Source organism: Xenopus laevis, chromosome 6S (assembly GCF_017654675.1).
Source record: "Xenopus laevis strain J_2021 chromosome 6S, Xenopus_laevis_v10.1, whole genome shotgun sequence".
NCBI lineage: Eukaryota > Metazoa > Chordata > Amphibia > Anura > Pipidae > Xenopus > Xenopus laevis.
In genome coordinates this window covers 134405799-134425577 of record NC_054382.1, presented here as the reverse complement: position 1 = coordinate 134425577, position 19779 = coordinate 134405799, and the positions used below count along the sequence as shown (strand labels likewise).

Below are 19779 nucleotides of genomic sequence, written 5' to 3'. Positions count from 1 at the left end.
GAATTTGCAATTAAAATCAAATCATCTCTAAACGGTAATTGATTCTCCCATCAAAGCTTGCTGGGCTCGTTACAATGGAAACAGATGTGAAACAGAATTCCACGTCGCCTTCATCACAAGGAACCAGCCGCAATACAGGGTAATCCCCCTCTCCACCTTCCTACATCTAATGTGCCTCAGACGCTTAATTGACGTCCCACTCAGAATAATTGGAAGGCGGACTCTGTAATTTGTCACTTGTTTTGATAAAAAAAAAAGAAGAAAAAACTCACACCGTTCCCCTTTGCAGGGCATGGGGCGCTGGGATTCACAGTGAGCTGAGAGCAGAAGCCCAGCTTATAAGAATTCATGAGTCACTGGGAAAATGAATCAGTGTGTAGGAGTAGGGAGAGTGACTAAATAAGGCTAGAACTCTCCTTAGCGGGAGTAACGGAGTTCAGAAAAGAAAGAAAATGGCAAAAAAAAAGAGCTTGCTGGTTTGTTCTTTCTGACAGGCTCGTCAAACCCACACACTTCTGTCCAGAGAACGATTGAACTTCAGCTGCCAGGATCTCCAGCTCAATCAAAGGGTTCATATACCTTTATTTTTTAAACATCTATATTTTCATAATGTATAGAATAAATTGAAGGTACCACGTTTCTGGCTCATTCTAGTCTTTGACCACATACAAGATCCCAGCAGCGCTGTGGACTAGAAGCCCAAGGGACATGACAAGATATAACTGAGGACATGGTCGGTCAAACGTGGCTGGTAATGAATGTATGCAGCTGTAGCATAAGCAAAAACATACCCCCCTTATTCTTCTTTTATATGTGCAGAGAGAAACCATAAAACTAGGGCAGCATTTATATTCTCCTGTACTAAGCACAATTCAGCAGCTTTTATACTCTACAGAGAGATCCCATAAAACCATGTCAGCATAGGTATTCCCTTTTACTAAGCACAATTTAACAACACCAACCCCTTGAGTTTGCTCATAGCCTGTAGAGGAAAACATCATTAAACTATACCAACCATAGGTATTCCCTGTACTAAGCACAATTCAGCAGGAACAGTCCCTACGTTTGCTCATAGTCTGTACAGAGAGATCCCATAAAACTATGGCAGCATAGGTATTCCCCTGTACTAAGCAGAATTCAGCAGGAACAGTCCCTAAATTTGCTCATAGTCTTTACAGAGAGATCCCATAAAACTATGGCAGCATAGGTATTCCCTGTACTAAGCACAATTCAGCAGGAACAGTCCCTACGTTTGCTCATAGTCTGTATAGAGAGATCCCATAAAACTATGGCAGCATAGGTATCCCCTGTACTAAGCACAATTCAGCAGGAACAGTCCCTAAGTTTGCTCATAGTCTGTACAGAGAGATCCCATAAAACTATGGCAGCATAGGTATTCCCTGTACTAAGCACAATTCAGCAGGAACAGTCCCCTGTACAGAGAGATGAAAATGGTAGAGGTCTATTTTCATAATATAGACTAGTGCCTACAAAACCCAACAGTCAACAAAACTCATGCAATAACCTTGAGGTTTCATTTTGGAATATCCAAGTTGACCGACATGATAGATGCTCAAAGCATTTGCCTTTTCTCCAAAATGTAATTGGATATATCCTACAGACAAACCAAAGACAGAGCAGTTTATTCTCATATTACATTAGCTATGCCTATTGAAACATCCAGATACAAATGGAAATATTCCCCAAAATGAAGGTCGGTTGGGAATAAAACTTATTTGCTGTAGTTTTTCATGATACAATGACTTTATGTCCTTTTTATCATCTGTTATGGTTATTATCTGCGGGGAAGAGTGACCAAAGACTGTAACCTTGAGGGGTAACGTGAAATGTAAAAAGCCTGGCAACACAATGCAGCCCAAATATCCATGTGTAAGAGCATTGGGTTTAGATATTCATACTTGATACAACAAGGGGTTTAACTTTGCTTGTAGAAGCAGAATATCTAGAACAGCTAAACCTTAAAAAAGAAAAAGTAATAAAAAAAACCTTTGAATAACAGATGGCCTTTCACTGAGAGAAAATCTGTTCTCTAAAGGGCACATTGAAAGGCTGTCAGGTTTATTAGCCAATATCAGCATTAACCTCATAAAAATATTGAATCCACATTTATGCCCTTGGAGTGTAAGTTACTGGGAGCCTCCTCTCAAATGACGTGTGTTTGTGTTTATTTATTAGGTGGGTGTTGGTACAATGTGTGGGAGTCAATGAAGAGGAGGACATTGTCGCCCCCCCCCAGGTTCCCCTCAAGGGTAAAAAACCTTTTCTTTTGACAGTTCCAGGTTAGAGAAAATGTCTAATGTTCCGTGGGAGAAGTGTCTCCTGGCTTGTTCACAATTACGTGTTTCCTCATTTTCTCAGAGAGAGGGAATTACACATTCTTCCACAGCAGAATTGTTCAGAACTGTCAACGTGCGTTCGCTGAATCATAGGGAGGGGGGTACTGGAGTTGCATCCAAAGGCTGGTTGCCAGGGAGACGGCTCCTCCAACCAATCCGAGCCGAGCTCATAGTGTGGGTTTGCTGACTACTCACATGTACGGCAGAGTATAAATACTGCGGCTGGGAAACTATTCTCACAACTCACAACGCAAGCCGATAGAGAGTATCCCTTCAATTCCGAAGAGCCGCTTTCAAAGGGAATCTCCTCCGCCTGACTCTTCCTTTGCCTGGAATACTTGGGAATTTCCCTAGCTCAGAATTCGGACAGAAGTTCTTTGCCTGAAGACTTTGCATCATTTCAGTCTATTTTATGATCTCTGCCACTTCCATCTACTGACAGATCTGCAGGTGACAGACTCACTTTGCCCTTTCCAATTTCTGAAAGAACTTTTTGGTGATCTACTTTTTATTTCCTTCAATTACCTGATCTATTTCACTCTTTCAGAGCAGTTATTGTGTGTGCTGTAAGCTTTCCTGATATATGTGTATCTGAAGCCTTATTCTTTATTATATTGCATAAAAATGCTCTTAGCTTACTGATTTAGAAGCTAAATTTAAGTAGGGAGGTGAAACTGAAATACTTTTGATTGGAAATTTTTGACCGAAGTATAACAGTAATTGTCACCTTTTTGTGTCTTACATTGACACTTATTGCTAAACTTTTAAACTATTATCATGGCAATAACCATGGCTGCAAGTGGAATGCTTGTTCCTTCTCTAGCTGTCCCTGAGCAAACTGTGGCTCTTCAGATTGGAACATGCAGCCCAGCAGAAATGTTAGACCGGGTCAGAAAGACGCAGGTATATATCTTGTCTGGGATTTCTAGACAGGTTGAGAGTGAGCTTAAAGGTTTTAAAAAGTCAGTGATGAGGTTAAATTCCAACATGACTGAAGAAGCCGCAGCAGTGGGCATACAAAGATGGAAGCGTTCCATAAAGGCTTGTTTAATGAGGTGCCAGGATACCCTGGTGAATTTAGAAAGGTGGGTCAAGAGAGAAATGAATTCCTGGAGAGTGGTGTTTTCTAGTTTTGACAAAATGGCCAGCAAAACAGACCAGGCTGTATACAGGGCCAGTAAGGTGGAAGAAAAACCAAGAAGGTTTTTCCAAGGCTTTGGATTTTTAAGTGATAAAAAGAAGGAAGAAGAGTTATCCCAAGACATTGTAGACCCATATGCTCCCAGCCCAAAAAAGGAATGTGAACCACACCAATGGGTAGTGATCTCAGTTGACGTTCTCTCCCCTCCAGAGTTTGATGCCAAAATGTCAGAAGATCCCAGGGAGTTCATCGTAAACCTGGAGAAATATTTCAAGCGCAGTGGTTGGGATGAAAAGGTTTGGTTATCACAGGTTGATAATCACTTGAAAGGAGCAGCTAAGAAATGGTGGGAGTATAGAAAGGAGACCATAGACAGTTGGCATGATTTCAAAGTAGCATTCTTACAGTATTGTGAAAGGCTTTTGGTTAGAGAGGCCATCAAACGGGACTTAGATCTCCCTCAAAGACGCTGGGAGCCCTTAGAGCAGTTTGTATGGAAGAAAAGGGCCCTGTACCACAGGCTTTATGTAGATGCCAACGAGGAAGAGATGATTCGCTATATAATTAGCACCCTACACCCCGAGATCAGGCGTTTCTTGAAGCCCCCATTTCCCAAGACTGTGGATGAGTTAGTTCAGATGGGCAATGAAATTCAGTTTGAATTTGAACAGTCAGAGAAACAAACCCTCAAGGCAGCTTACTCAGATGAGCAAATTAGTACCAAGCTGAAGGTGATGGTCACAAAGGACCCTTATGATAGCAACAGTGTCTGTACTGAGAAAATGTAATTGAGGCGTATATGATCCAGAAACATGGAGGAACCTTCTAAAAGTTGAAACTTTATCAACTTTGAAAGAATCAATTCCCGGCAAGTGAGTGAAATTAAAGAAAAGTCTGAACTGAGTATAAGCTTCAGAACCGTAACTGAAGTTATAGGAGAGGGTAGAAAAAGCCGGAGTGTGTCTGTTTAAGGCAGAAGTTCATAGTAAAACCTAATAGCTTTAGGGAAAAAGTTACCGATTCAGTTTCTCTCGACCCATCTTTTTCATTCTGAAACTTTATTGCTGACAATCTATTTTCTCTGTTTTGCAGAAAGAGAAAGAAACAATGATGTGTATTAAAGCTAACCATCACTTACAGCTAAACAGAAATAATCAAACACGTCATTAGGACTCGTTAAATCTATTTTCTGCTTTGAAACAACCGGCTAAAGGGAAATAATAACTGTAGTTTGTCTTCAGAACCCAGTTTCATTCGACTTTGGGATAAAGCTATAAATGATATGATATAATTGATGGTTGGCTGTAAGTGACAGGTTGAACATGTGTTCACTTTTGAGAGCATTTTTATGATTTTGTAAATGAAAAAAACACACGTGTGATGTACCAAATAATGTAATAACTTAGATAATAAGCACTGAAGTTATTTTATTTTTACTGTATAATTTACACTGCAATATCTGTATTGTGCTATAAATAGCAATTCCTAGACTATATCTATGTGTATATAATAGTTGTTACAAGCAATAATGCACAACTATAACCTTATTTTCGTGCATGGCAAACCCATGGCCCTGAAGTTGTAATGACACTTTCAGTAAGAGTAATTTAATTGCAACTCAAAGGCCAACGGGGGTCGGAGACACCTGCCTTACTGATCAATGTTGTGATGAACTTGTATCTTGCATCTCAAACGAATGTGCGAATCAGTATTGTAGGGGTATTTTACATTCGCACGCGTGTTTTCTAAAAGCCATCCGTTAATACTGTACTGATGTGTATTTCTAAAAGTCTACAAAAAGTATTTTGATAAGTTGAATGTTATTAGGTACCAACAAAGAAATGATTTTTTTTTGGAATGTATAGAACTTATCAAATTGAATGTAATGTAGCATATATTTTTTTAACCGAACTAAAGATGTGATATTTAAGCACACGGAAGTGACTATGTTACAGAAGACACCACCATATCAGTTCCTGGGTGTCCTCCCTGAAGGCACCTGATGTTTCTTAGCATTGACTTTCTCAGTAGAAGAATAAGAGGCCTACAAGGCTGGACTTAATAACATTATCTCATTTGCTTCCACTTGATGAACTGCTCTGTAACTTGCATCTGAAGGAAAAAGTATTGGACTTTATCACGATTTGGAACCAAACAGAGACACATCAGGCATCTTCTGTACCTACCAAGTAGATATGTATGGCCTGCAATCAACGTTTTTGGCTATGCCAACTAATCATACTTTATAGAGTATAAAAGTAGGGGCTTTGTGGGATGTAGGAACAATGCTCAACTCAGGAATACCTGTGAATCTATTGAAATAATATGATGAAAGACCAACAAAGCTGCAGCTACAAAGACTAAAAGCTCAATCATATTGGACAAAGTCCTAGCAGGCACAATACAATCTGGAGAGAAGTGGACTGGCACCTACCTGAAAGACATTGACAATCAGCATCCTGAAATGAATTCCATGTTGGAAAGATATCGGATCTGGATGGTCAGATGTTTGGCTGCTACACAAGAGGCCTTCATAATACCACTGTAAGTTCATATAATAATGCATGTAACTATTAATTCAGAGCATACATGTAGATTAAGTTATAAGTTTAACCTATATCTATACATGTTTAGAGCTTTATTACATATTAAAAGTATCAATACATTCAGGATGGAGCCTTACTTTACTCTACTGCTTGTGCTGCATGACCCAAGTTGAGGTCTATTTGTATGATAGGTCTTATGATAGAAATGACTTTTTATCTCAGTAATGTGTTTAGGCATAATTCTCCCTGTGATGTTTATGAATCATACGACCCAATATGCCCTGACAGCCAGTAGCTCTACAATAATCTATCATGAACAGGTAGTCATTACAGGCAGTTGTTAATTTGCATGGCCAAGAGTTTGTAGAGTAGTTTGGAGTGTGTTAGCAATGCTACTATAAACAATAAGTATATAAATAAACTTATTTCCCATTGTTTCTTTATTTTGCAGATTTCCCATCAGTGGATAAAGGTGCATGGAGCTATTGGACACAGTCTTTGGAATCCATGGACTCTGGAAAGACCATGCAAAGTTGTTGGCTTCATCAGGATTAGATGTCAAGCATTCTCACATCCAAAATTTGCACTGATGGAAAAGAAACACATTTTCTGGAGCAGCAACAAAAAAAAACTGACTATGAAATATGAAAGCATCCCAAGAGTCTCTCCAGATATAAATAACAGTTGCACAGTCTTTCCATACCTTCCTACCTGGGTCATCGATTAGATGTCAAGTGACTTTGTGATGCCGTATTCCCTGCTGTCCTGGAAGCAGCTGAACTAAAAAGCCAACATTAAGAACATGTTAATTTCTCTTCTCTCTTTCCTACGTGGCAGTTGCATTGAGTATCAAAGACTGGTCCCGAAAATGCTGTGCTTATTGGGTTAAAAAGATACAGTTTAGCGTTGCTGCTGACTGAGCCGGTAATCTTGAGGTGGTTTTAGGGACCCCACAAAGGGATCGTCTGTCTGTATACATTGCATTTTATTCCAAAGAAAAACAATGACAGCATTAAATATTGAATGATGTATATTTATAAGGGAACAAAGTATTTGGTTAATAAAATATGAAACACATCCCTGTTTGATCTCTCTGTCTGTGTTGTGATGACAATGCAAGTATGGGGAGCAGAAATAGCACAAGTGCATGCTGGGAATACATGACATCATCACAATCGAATCCAATCGAGCCGCACAGGGAATCAGTCCCGTGTTTCCTGCAGAACCATATAAGGGAAGGATAAGAATAGGAGTCTCTGTATGGCACAGACAATACACTAGCCTTCTAAATTTAGCTCCAAAAAAAGGTTAGATGGTGCCTTCTGACTCCTTATCTGTTGGAATACTGGTCACAAAGGGCTTTAGAAAACATGACAAATAATTTGGCTAATGGGCTGGGGGGCTTCTTGCACACACTGTGCCATTGTAGCGGGACATTCTCTCTCATTATCCATCCAAAGGAACTTAAAGTCAATGGTCGAGTGCTGACATGTGAATGCAGGAAAGGGAAGGAGAGGAGGGGACACATATCTGAATCAGAGACCATTTAATTGCCCAGGCGATTGGACACTATTCATTGCTGCTTTATCAGAGCTGGACAACAAGTGGTTTTATTAGGAATTTTAATTTTAAGGATTCATTAAAATATTGACCATTGATCATGGCAACACTGTTGTCCCTGCTGCTTTTCATCTCCCGGCTTATTTTGTCAGCTAGTATTATTATACTGGTAATAGATAGCTGAGAATGCTGGGAATGGAAGTGTTGTTTACTATCAGCAGGGAAGCCATACGCTTAATGGATTTAGCTCAAAATGCACAGTTACTACATGAAAATCACACAGAATCTGCTGCTGACCTAGTTATGGTTATCAATGCAGACTATGGGAAAACGTAGGGGGCTGTTCCTGCTGAATTGTGCTTAGTACAAGAAATACCAATGCTGTCATAGTTTTATGGGATCTCTCTGTACAGACTATGAGCAAACTTAGGGGCTGTTCCTGCTGAATTGTGCTTAGTACAGGGAATACCTATGCTGCCATAGTTTTATGGGATCTCTCTGTACAGACTATGAGCAAACTTAGGGGACTGTTCCTACTGAATTGTGCTTAGTACCGGGGATACCTATGCTGCCATAGTTTTATGGGATCTCTCTGTACAGACTATGAGCAAACTTAGGGACTGTTCCTGCTGAATTGTGCTTAGTACAGGGAATACCTTTGCTGCCATAGTTTTATGGGATCTTTCTGTACAGACTATGAGCAAACTTAGGGACTGTTCCTGCTGAATTGTGCTTAGTACAGGGAATACCTATGTACCATAGTTTTATGGGATCTCTCTGTACAGACTATGAGCAAACTTAGGGACTGTTCCTGCTGAATTGTGCTTAGTACAGGGAATACCTATGTACCATAGTTTTATGGGATCTCTCTGTACAGACTATGAGCAAACTTAGGGGCTGTTCCTGCTGAATTGTGCTTAGTACAGGGAATACCTATGCTGCCATAGTTTTATGGGATCTCTCTGTACAGACTATGAGCAAACTTAGGGGACTGTTCCTGCTGAATTGTGCTTAGTACAGGGAATACCTATGCTGCCATAGTTTTATGGGATCTCTCTGTACAGACTATGAGCAAACTTAGGGACTGTTCCTGCTGAATTGTGCTTAGTACAGGGAATACCTATGCTGCCATAGTTTTATGGGATCTCTCTGTACAGACTATGAGTAAACTTAGGGGGGGAGGAGTGTTTGTTGGACTGTGCTTAGTGCAATGGAACGCCTATTCTGGTATGGTTTTATATCTTTAGAGAGGCTATTAGCATGCTGCCCAGTGGCTCCAAACTATTGGTTGCCCCCATAAGAAGGGTATGGAGGGTCTCAGCCTGCTCAGCCTAATTGGGGTAAGAAATCAGGAGAATGTCTATTTCCAGTCCTAGATACACCTGGACTTCCAGCTTAAGGGTCAGGGCACACCCGCCTCCTGCCGGCTAGAATGTAAATCGCTGCTTGATAGCACTCAGAGCAATTTGTTTTCCGAAGTTGGCTCACGAGGAAACTTCGGGCGACTAATCTCCCCGAATCTGAGCGTGTGCCCTGACCCTAAAGGTAAACTAGGGTGACATTTGGGAAGAAAAAGCAGCCAGGCCTCATATCCCACAATGCACTTCTCCAGCCATGTGACTAATGGAAGAGAGATTCTCCTCAGCAGTCTGAGCTTATATCCCACAATGCACTTCTCCAGCCATGTGACAAATGGCAGAGAAATTCTCCTCAGCAACCAGGCCTCATATCCCACAATGCACTTCTCCAACCATGTGACTAATGGCAGAGAAATTCTCCTCAGCAGCCAGACCTCATATCCCACAATGCACTTCTCCAGCCATGTGACAAATGACAGAGAGATTCTCCTCAGCAGCCAGGCCTCATATCCCACAATGCACTTCTCCAACCATGTGACTAATGGCAGAGAGATTCTCCTCAGCAGCCAGGCCTCATATCCCACAATGCACTTCTCCAACCATGTGACAAATGACAGAGAGATTCTCCTCAGCAGGCAGGCCTCATATCCCACAATGCACTTCTCCAACCATGTGACTAATGGCAGAGAAATTCTCCTCAGCAGCCAGGCCTCATATCCCACAATGCACTTCTCCAGCCATGTGACAAATGGCAGAGAAATTCTCCTCAGCAACCAGGCCTCATATCCCACAATGCACTTCTCCAACCATGTGACTAATGGCAGAGAAATTCTCCTCAGCAGCCAGACCTCATATCCCACAATGCACTTCTCCAGCCATGTGACAAATGACAGAGAGATTCTCCTCAGCAGCCAGGCCTCATATCCCACAATGCACTTCTCCAACCATGTGACTAATGGCAGAGAAATTCTCCTCAGCAGCCCGAGCTCATATCCCACAATGCACTTCTCCAACCATGTGACTAACGGCAGAGAGATTCTCCTCAGCAGCCAGGCCTCATATCCCACAATGCACTTCTCCAACCATGTGACTAATGACAGAGAGATTCTCCTCAGCAGCCAGGCCTCATATCCCACAATGCACTTCTCCAACCATGTGACTAATGGCAGAGAGATTCTCCTCAGCAGGCAGGCCTCATATCCCACAATCCACTTCTCCAACCATGTGACTAATGGCAGAGAGATTCTCCTCAGCAGCCAGGCCTCATATCCCACAATGCACTTCTCCAACCATGTGACTAATGGCAGAGAGATTCTCCTCAGCAGCCAGGCCTCATATCCCACAATGCACTTCTCCAACCATGTGACTAATGGCAGAGAGATTCTCCTCAGCAGCCAGGCCTCATATCCCACAATGCACTTCTCCAACCATGTGACTAATGGCAGAGAGATTCTCCTCAGCAGCCAGGCCTCATATCCCACAATGCACTTCTCCAACCATGTGACTAATGGCAGAGAGATTCTCCTCAGCAGCCAGGCCTCATATCCCACAATGCACTTCTCCAACCATGTGACTAATGGCAGAGAAATTCTCCTCAGCAGCCAGGCCTCATATCTGGTTATTTTATGTGAGGATGAGAAAGAGTTGACCCTGCAGCAAATGATCTCAGAACAGGTTAATAATTATACCCCCTAACCCTGATGTAGTGTTTCTGCCTGGCTGACATTTTCCAGTAATAATTGGGCTGATTTCAGAAAAGGTGGCAACCTTATACCTATATATTCAGCAATGCTGTATCATAACTCCCAACACTTTGGAAAAGAGGGGCAAAATGATTTGCCACGCCCATTCTGTGGCCACACCCCTAATTACCATCTCCATTTTACAAAATCTGGCAGGTTAAGAAAGTTTGAACACATTTCTGTGGTTTTTAACTGTAATTATAGTTTTGCTAATGAAAGTGAATTGCCCTTTAAGCTGCAACTGACAGTTTCCCCAAGAGATCTTGTTCTGTCCTCAGACGCCAGCGAGGACCATACACATATGAACTGTCTGATGGACGCATATGGAATGCAAGTCGTCTCGCTCCTGTTAGATATGACTTTGGAGAAGCTCCATTTGATGAAGGACATTTGCCTACTCCTGGGGGCACATTCACTAAGCTCGGGTGAATTAATAGAGGGGAAAAAGCTCGAATTTCGAGTAGGTTTTTTTGCTCCTCGACTATCGAATTGGTGTAAATTGCTTGCGTAGAATGATTCGAATAGATCGAGCGCAAAAACGCTGCGACTATTCACCCATTCGATAGTCGAAGTACTGTCTCTTTTTAAAATACTTTGACTGCCTACTTTGCCACCTAAAACCTACCGAATTGCTTTAAAAGCCTATGGGAAAGTCCCATAGGCTTGTTTTCCAAGTTTTTGATCGAATAAAAAGGCATTCGATCGAATGAAAATCCTTAGATCGAATATTCGATCGTGCGCCTATTCGCCTGGCGAATACTCGTCCATTCGACTATTCACCATCGCGTAAATTCGCCCGAATTGCCTATTCGATTCTATTCCCCAGTCGAATTTCGAGGTATTAAACCCCTCGAAATTCGAAACTTGATACATCTGCCCCCTGATGTCAACTGCAATATACCTGAAGAAAGCCAAGGACTATGTGATGTGAAGAATGCAAAATATTGCTTTAAGATCCATCCAAACTCCAAAAGGATGAATGACTAGTACATGTATCATTCAGAGATAGACAGATGATAGATAGATAGATAGATAGATAGATAGATAGATAGATAGATAGATAGATAGATAGATAGATAGATAGATGATAGATGATAGATAGATAGATAGATAGATAGATAGATAGATAGATAGATAGATACATAGATAGATGATAGATAGATAGATAGATAGATAGATAGATAGATAGATAGATAGATAGATAGATAGATAGATAGATCGATCGATAGTGAGAGATAGATAGATGATAGATAGATAGATAGATAGATAGATAGATAGATAGATAGATAGATAGATAGATAGATAGATAGATAGATAGATAGATAGATCGATAGTGAGAGATAGATAGATAGATAGATGATAGATAGATAGATAGATAGATAGATAGATAGATAGATAGATAGATAGATAGATAGATAGATAGATAGATAGATGATAGATAGAGAGATAGATAGATAGTGAGAGATAGATAGTAGATAGATAGAGATAACAGTTAGAGAAAGAGAGTGATAGATGAAAAATAGATAAACTGATAGATGATGGTGGATAGATCAATAGATATATAGATAGATAATAAATGATGAAAGAAGATACAGATGATAGATAATGGTGGATAGATAGATACTAGATAGAGAGAGAGAACAAGAGAAAGAGAGAGAGAGAGAGAGAGAGAGACAGAGAGAGATGAGAAATCGGTAGGTAAGACATTGATAATGGTGGATAGACAGATAGATGAACAGATAAACATGAATTTCTAAATTATTACTTAAAAAAAAACTTCTAAAATGATGCTTCTTGCAGTGTGAAACTATTTGGGGCAGAAGATCCGTCACACATATCTCACAATAACATCGCAATTGTATATTTAATGACAAAGCCATGATCGTATGTAAATACAGACATGAGGGATAGCCATTCACCTCTACAATAATCAAGAATGTGGATATAGAAATATAACTGAGTGGCAAAAAAACATTAATAATGGGTCACCTGATGCTGCACACTGGGGGCTCTTACACTAAGTACTGTGTGGGCTGGAGAGCTGAAACTCTTTCATTTCATATTGACAGACAGAGGAATGACCAGACACAGGGATTAATAAGAATGTTCGATTTATAGAAATTAGAAACAGACCAGGAACCGGCAGTACTTAGTCTGCAATCACCCTTTATTGGTGTATTATTGGTGTATTATTGGTGTATTATTGGTGTATTCTCACTCACGAAATGTTTCAGGAGCTAGTCCCTTTTTCAAGTGATGCATGACTACTGATCTGCTCAATAAATACTATACAATTAGTATGAGTATTAGTAAGAGAAAAGAGATTTACATTTGCTTTATTTAGATATTAATGCAATTTAACAAAAATATGTTTCTCTAGATTACAGAGAGATCCCATAAAACCATGTCAGCATAGGTATTCCCTTTTACTAAGCACAATTTAACAACACCAACCCCTTGAGTTTGCTCATAGCCTGTAGAGGGAAACATCATTAAACTATACCAACCATAGGTATTCCCCTGTACTAAGCACAAATCAGCAGGAACAGTCCCCTAAGTTTGCTCATAGTCTGTACAGAGAGATCCCATAAAACTATGGCAGCATAGGTATCCCCTGTAATAAGCACAATTCAGCAGGAACAGTCCCCTAAGTTTGCTCATAGTCTGTACAGAGAGATCCCATAAAACTATGGCAGCATAGGTATTCCCTGTACTAAGCACAATTCAGCAGGAACAATCCCTAAGTTTGCTCATAGTCTGTACAGAGAGATCCCATAAAACTATGGCAGCATAGGTATTCCCTGTACTAAGTACAATTCAGCAGGAACAGTCCCCTAAGTTTGCTCATAGTCTGTACAGAGAGATCCCATAAAACTATGGCAGCACAGGTATTCCCTGTACTAAGCACAATTCAGCAGGGACAGTCCCTAAGTTTGCTCATAGTCTGTACAGAGAGATCCCATAAAACTATGACAGCATAGGTATTCCCTGTACTAAGCACAATTCAGCAGGAACAGCCCCTAAGTTTGCTCTTTGTCTATACAGAGAGATCCCATAAAACTATGGCAGCATAGGTATTCCCCCTGTACTAAGCACAATTCAGCAGGAACAGTCCCTACGTTTGCTCATAGTCTGTACAGAGAGATCCCATAAAACTATGGCAGCATAGGTATTCCCTGTACTAAGCACAATTCAGCAGGAACAGTCCCCTGTACAGAGAGATGAAAATGGTAGTGGTATATTTTCATGATAAAGACTAGTGCCTACAAAACCCAACAGTCAACAAAACTCATGCAATAACCTTGATTTGAGATTTAATTTTGGAAGAGCCAAGTTGACCGACATGATAGATGCTCAAAGCATTGGCCTTTTCTCCAAAATGTAATTGGATATATCCTACAGACAAACCAAAGACAGAGCAGTTTATTCTCATATTACATTAGCTATGCCTATTGAAACATCCAGATACAAATGGAAATATTCCCCAAAATGAAGGTCGGTTGGGAATAAAACTTGTTTGCTGTAGTTTTTTCATGAAACAATGACTTTATGTCCTTTTTATCATCTGTTATGGTTATTATCTGCGGGGAAGAGTGACCAAAGACTGTAACCTTGAGGAGTAACGTGAAATGTAAAAAGCCTGGCAACACAATGCAGCCCAAATATCCATGTGTAAGAGCATTGGGTTTAGATATTCATACTTGATACAACAAGGGGTTTAGCTTTGCTTGTAGAAGCAGAATATCTAGAACAGCTAAACCTTAAAAAAGAAAAAGTAATAAAAAAACCCTTTGAATAACAGATGGCCTTTCACTGAGAGAAAATCTGTTCTCTAAAGGGCACATTGAAAGGCTGTCAGGTTTATTAGCCAAGATCAGCATTAACCTCATAAAAATATTGAATCCACATTTATGCCCTTGGAGTGTAAGTTACTGGGAGCCTCCTCTCAAATGACGTGTGTTTGTGTTTATTTATTAGGTGGGTGTTGGTACAATGTGTGGGAGTCAATGAAGAGGAGGACATTGTCGCCCCCCCCCCAGGTTCCCCTCAAGGGTAAAAAACCTTTTCTTTTGACAGTTCCAGGTTAGAGAAAATGTCTAATGTTCCGTGGGAGAAGTGTCTCCTGGCTTGTTCACAATTACGTGTTTCCTCATTTTCTCCGAGAGAGGGAATTACACATTCTTCCACAGCAGAATTGTTCAGAACTGTCAACGTGCGTTCGCTGAATCATAGGGAGGGGGGTACTGGAGTTGCATCCAAAGGCTGGTTGCCAGGGAGACGGCTCCTCCAACCAATCCGAGCCGAGCTCATAGTGTGGGTTTGCTGACTACTCACATGTACGGCAGAGTATAAATACTGCGGCTGGGAAACTATTCTCACAACTCACAACGCAAGCCGATAGAGAGTATCCCTTCAATTCCGAAGAGCCGCTTTCAAAGGGAATCTCCTCCGCCTGACTCTTCCTTTGCCTGGAATACTTGGGAATTTCCCTAGCTCAGAATTCGGACAGAAGTTCTTTGCCTGAAGACTTTGCATCATTTCAGTCTATTTTATGATCTCTGCCACTTCCATCTACTGACAGATCTGCAGGTGACAGACTCACTTTGCCCTTTCCAATTTCTGAAAGAACTTTTTGGTGATCTACTTTTATTTCCTTCAATTATCTGATCTATTTCACTCTTTCAGAGCAGTTATTGTGTGTGCTGTAAGCTTTCCTGATATATGTGTATCTGAAGCCTTATTGTTTATTATATTGCATAAAAATGCTCTTAGCTTACTGATTTAGAAGCTAAATTTAAGTAGGGAGGTGAAACTGAAATACTTTTGATTGGAAATTTTTGACCGAAGTATAACAGTAATTGTCACCTTTTTGTGTCTTAGATTGACACTTATTGGTAAACTTTTAAACTATTATCATGGCAATAACCATGGCTGCAAGTGGAATGCTTGTTCCTTCTCTAGCTGTCCCTGAGCAAACTGTGGCTCTTCAGATTGGAACATGCAGCCCAGCAGAAATGTTAGACCGGGTCAGAAAGACGCAGGTATATATCTTGTCTGGGATTTCTAGACAGGTTGAGAGTGAGCTTAAAGGTTTTAAAAAGTCAGTGATGAGGTTAAATTCCAACATGACTGAAGAAGCCGCAGCAGTGGGCATACAAAGATGGAAGCGTTCCATAAAGGCTTGTTTAATGAGGTGCCAGGATACCCTGGTGAATTTAGAAAGGTGGGTCAAGAGAGAAATGAATTCCTGGAGAGTGGTGTTTTCTAGTTTTGACAAAATGGCCAGCAAAACAGACCAGGCTGTATACAGGGCCAGTAAGGTGGAAGAAAAACCAAGAAGGTTTTTCCAAGGCTTTGGATTTTTAAGTGATAAAAAGAAGGAAGAAGAGTTATCCCAAGACATTGTAGACCCATATGCTCCCAGCCCAAAAAAGGAATGTGAACCACACCAATGGGTAGTGATCTCAGTTGACGTTCTCTCCCCTCCAGAGTTTGATGCCAAAATGTCAGAAGATCCCAGGGAGTTCATTGTAAACCTGGAGAAATATTTCAAGCGCAGTGGTTGGGATGAAAAGGTTTGGTTATCACAGGTTGATAATCACTTGAAAGGAGCAGCTAAGAAATGGTGGGAGTATAGAAAAGAGACCATAGACAGCTGGCATGATTTCAAAGTAGCATTCTTACAGTATTGTGAAAGGCTTTTGGTTAGGGAGGCCATCAAACGGGACTTAGATCTCCCTCAAAGACGCTGGGAGCCCTTAGAGCAGTTTGTATGGAAGAAAAGGGCCCTGTACCACAGGCTTTATGTAGATGCCAACGAGGAAGAGATGATTCGCTATATAATTAGCACCCTACACCCCGAGATCAGGCGTTTCTTGAAGCCCCCATTTCCCAAGACTGTGGATGAGTTAGTCCAGATGGGCAAACAAATTCAGTTTGAATTTGAACAGTCAGAGAAACAAACCCTCAAGGCAGCTTACTCAGATGAGCAAATTAGTACCAAGCTGAAGGTGATGGTCACAAAGGACCCTTATGATAGCAACAGTGTCTGTACTGAGAAAATGTAATTGAGGCGTATATGATCCAGAAACATGGAGGAACCTTCTAAAAGTTGAAACTTTATCAACTTTGAAAGAATCAATTCCCGGCAAGTGAGTGAAATTAAAGAAAAGTCTGAACTGAGTATAAGCTTCAGAACCGTAACTGAAGTTATAGGAGAGGGTAGAAAAAGCCGGAGTGTGTCTGTTTAAGGCAGAAGTTCATAGTAAAACCTAATAGCTTTAGGGAAAAAGTTACAGATTCAGTTTCTCTCGACCCATCTTTTTCATTCTGAAACTTTATTGCTGACAATCTATTTTCTCTGTTTTGCAGAAAGAGAAAGAAACACTGATGTGTGTTAAAACTAACCATCACTTACAGCTAAACAGAATGAATAATCAAACACGTCATTGGGACTCATTAAATCTATTTTTTGCTTTGAAACAACCGGCTAAACGGAAAAAATTTGTCTTCAGAACCCAGTGTCATTTGACTTTGGGATAAAGCTATAAATGATATGATATAATTGATTGATATGGTTGGCTGTAAGTGACAGGTTGAACATGTGTTCACTTTTAAGAGCATTTTTATGATTTCGTAAATGAAAAAAACACACGTGTGATGTACCAAATAATGTAATAACTTAGATAATAAGCACTGAAGTTATTTTATTTTTACTGTATAATTTACACTGCAATATCTGTATTGTGCTATAAATAGCAATTCCTAGACTATATCTATGTGTATATAATAGTTGTTACAAGCAATAATGCACAACTATAACCTTATTTTGTGCATGGCAAACCCATGGCCCTGAAGTTGTAATGACACTTTCAGTAAGAGTAATTTAATTGCAACTCAAAGGCCAACGTGGGTCGGAGACACCTGCCTTACTGATCAATGTTGTGATGAACTTGTAATCTTGCAACTAATTTGCGAATCAGTATTGTAGGGGTATTTTACATTCGCACGCGTGTTTTCTAAAAGCCATCCGTTAATACTGTACTGATGTGTATTTTTAAAAGTCTACAAAAAGTATTTTGATAAGTTGAATGTTATTAGCAACCAACAAAAAAAATGATTGTGATTTATTTTTGGAATGTATATAACTTATCTAATTGAATGCAATGTAGCATATTTTTTTTTAACCAAACTAAAGACGTGATATTAAAGCACACGGAGGTGACTATGTTACAGAAGATACCACCATATCAGTTCCTGGGTGTCCTCCCTGAAGGCACCTGATGTTTCTTAGCATTGACTTTCTCAGTAGAAAAATAAGAGGCCTACAAGGCTGGACTTAATAACGTTATCTCATTTGCTTCCACTTGATGAACTGCTCTGTAACTTGGATCTGAAGGCAAAAGTATTGGACTTTATCACGATTTTGAACCAAACAGAGACATATATATAAATCTCACCAGGCATCTTCTGTACCTACCAAGTAGATATGTATGGCCTGCAATCAACGTTTTTGGCTATGCCAACAAATCATACTTTATAGAGTATAAAAGTAGGGGCTTTGTGGGATGTAGGAACAATGCTCAACTCAGGAATACCTGTGAATCTATTGAAATAATATGATGAAAGACCAACAAAGCTGCAGCTACAAAGACTAAAAGCTCAATCATATTGGACAAAGTCCTAGCAGGCACAATACAATCAGGAGAGAAGTGGACTGGCACCTACCTGAAAGACATTGACAATCAGCATCTTGAAATGAATTCCATGTTGGAAAGATATCGGGTCTGGATGGTCAGATGTTTGGCTGCTACACAAGAGGCCTTCATAATACCACTGTAAGTTCATATAATAATGCATGTAACTATTAATTCCGAGCATACATGTAGATCAAGTTGTAAGTTTAACCTATATCTATACATGTTTAGAGCTTTATTACATATTAAATGTATCAATACATTCAGGATGGAGCCTTACTTTACTCTACTGCTTGTGCTGCATGACCCAAGTTGAGGTCTATTTGTATGATAGGTCTTATGATAGAAATTACTTTTTATCTCAGTAAGGTGTTTAGGCATAATTCTCCCTGTGATGTTTATGAATCATACGACCCAATATGCCCTGACAGCCAGTAGCTCTACAATAATCTATCATGAACAGGTAGTCATTACAGGCAGTTGTTAATTTGCATGGCCAAGAGTTTGTAGAGTAGTTTGGAGTGTGTTAGCAATGCTACTATAAACAATAAGTATATAAATAAACTTATTTCCCATTGTTTCTTTATTTTGCAGATTTCCCATCAGTGGATAAAGGTGCATGGAGCTATTGGACACAGTCTTTGGAATCCATGGACTCTGGAAAGACCATGCAAAGTTGTTGGCTTCATCAGGATTAGATGTCAAGCATTCTCACATCCAAAATTTGCACTGATGGAAAAGAAACACATTTTCTGGAGCAGCAACAAAAAAAAACTGACTATGAAATATGAAAGCATCCCAAGAGTCTCTCCAGATATAAATAACAGTTGCACAGTCTTTCCATACGTTCATACCTGGGTCATCGATTAGATGTCAAGTGACTTTGTGATGCCGCATTCCCTGCTGTCCTGGAAGCAGCTGAACTAAAAAGCCAACATTAAGAACATGTTAATTTCTCTTCTCTCTTTCCTACGTGGCAGTTGCATTGAGTATCAAAGACTGGTCCCAAAAATGCTGTGCTTATTGGGTTAAAAAGATACAGTTTAGCGTTGCTGCTGACTGAGCCGGTAATCTTGAGGTGGTTTTAGGGACCACACAAAGGGATCGTCTGTCTGTATACATTGCATTTTATTCCAAAGAAAAAAAATGACAGCATTAAATATTGAATGATGTATATTTATAAGGGAACAAAGTATTTGGTTAATAAAATATGAAACACATCCCTGTTTGATCTCTCTGTCTGTGTTGTGATGACAATGCAAGTATGGGGAGCAGAAATAGCACAAGTGCATGCTGGGAATACATGACATTATCACAATCGAATCCAATCGAGCCGCACAGGGAATCAGTCCCGTATTTCCTGCAGAACCATATAAGG

General features: G+C 40.1%; 2 protein-coding genes across 2 annotated transcripts; both read left to right on the top strand.

The window, feature by feature from the left end:
* Positions 1–2588: 2588 nt before the first annotated feature.
* Positions 2589–4693, top strand: LOC121395184 (activity-regulated cytoskeleton-associated protein-like). The gene has a single exon (XM_041568048.1). It carries the CDS (start codon positions 3135–3137, stop codon positions 4284–4286), a length of 1152 nt encoding a protein of 383 aa, XP_041423982.1. The 5' UTR covers positions 2589–3134; the 3' UTR covers positions 4287–4693.
* Positions 4694–15070: 10377 nt separating this feature from the next.
* LOC121395183 (activity-regulated cytoskeleton-associated protein-like) lies at positions 15071–19084 on the top strand. Its single transcript, XM_041568047.1, has 2 exons — positions 15071–18542; positions 18996–19084. Exon 1 carries the CDS (start codon positions 15621–15623, stop codon positions 16770–16772), a length of 1152 nt encoding a protein of 383 aa, XP_041423981.1. The 5' UTR covers positions 15071–15620; the 3' UTR covers positions 16773–18542; positions 18996–19084.
* Positions 19085–19779: the final 695 nt, after the last annotated feature.

Bases quoted from the DNA above. Each gene is read 5' to 3' on its own strand.
- LOC121395183 (XM_041568047.1), top strand. From the start codon at position 15,621: ATGGCAATAACCATGGCTGCAAGTGGAATGCTTGTTCCTTCTCTAGCT.
- LOC121395184 (XM_041568048.1), top strand. From the start codon at position 3,135: ATGGCAATAACCATGGCTGCAAGTGGAATGCTTGTTCCTTCTCTAGCT.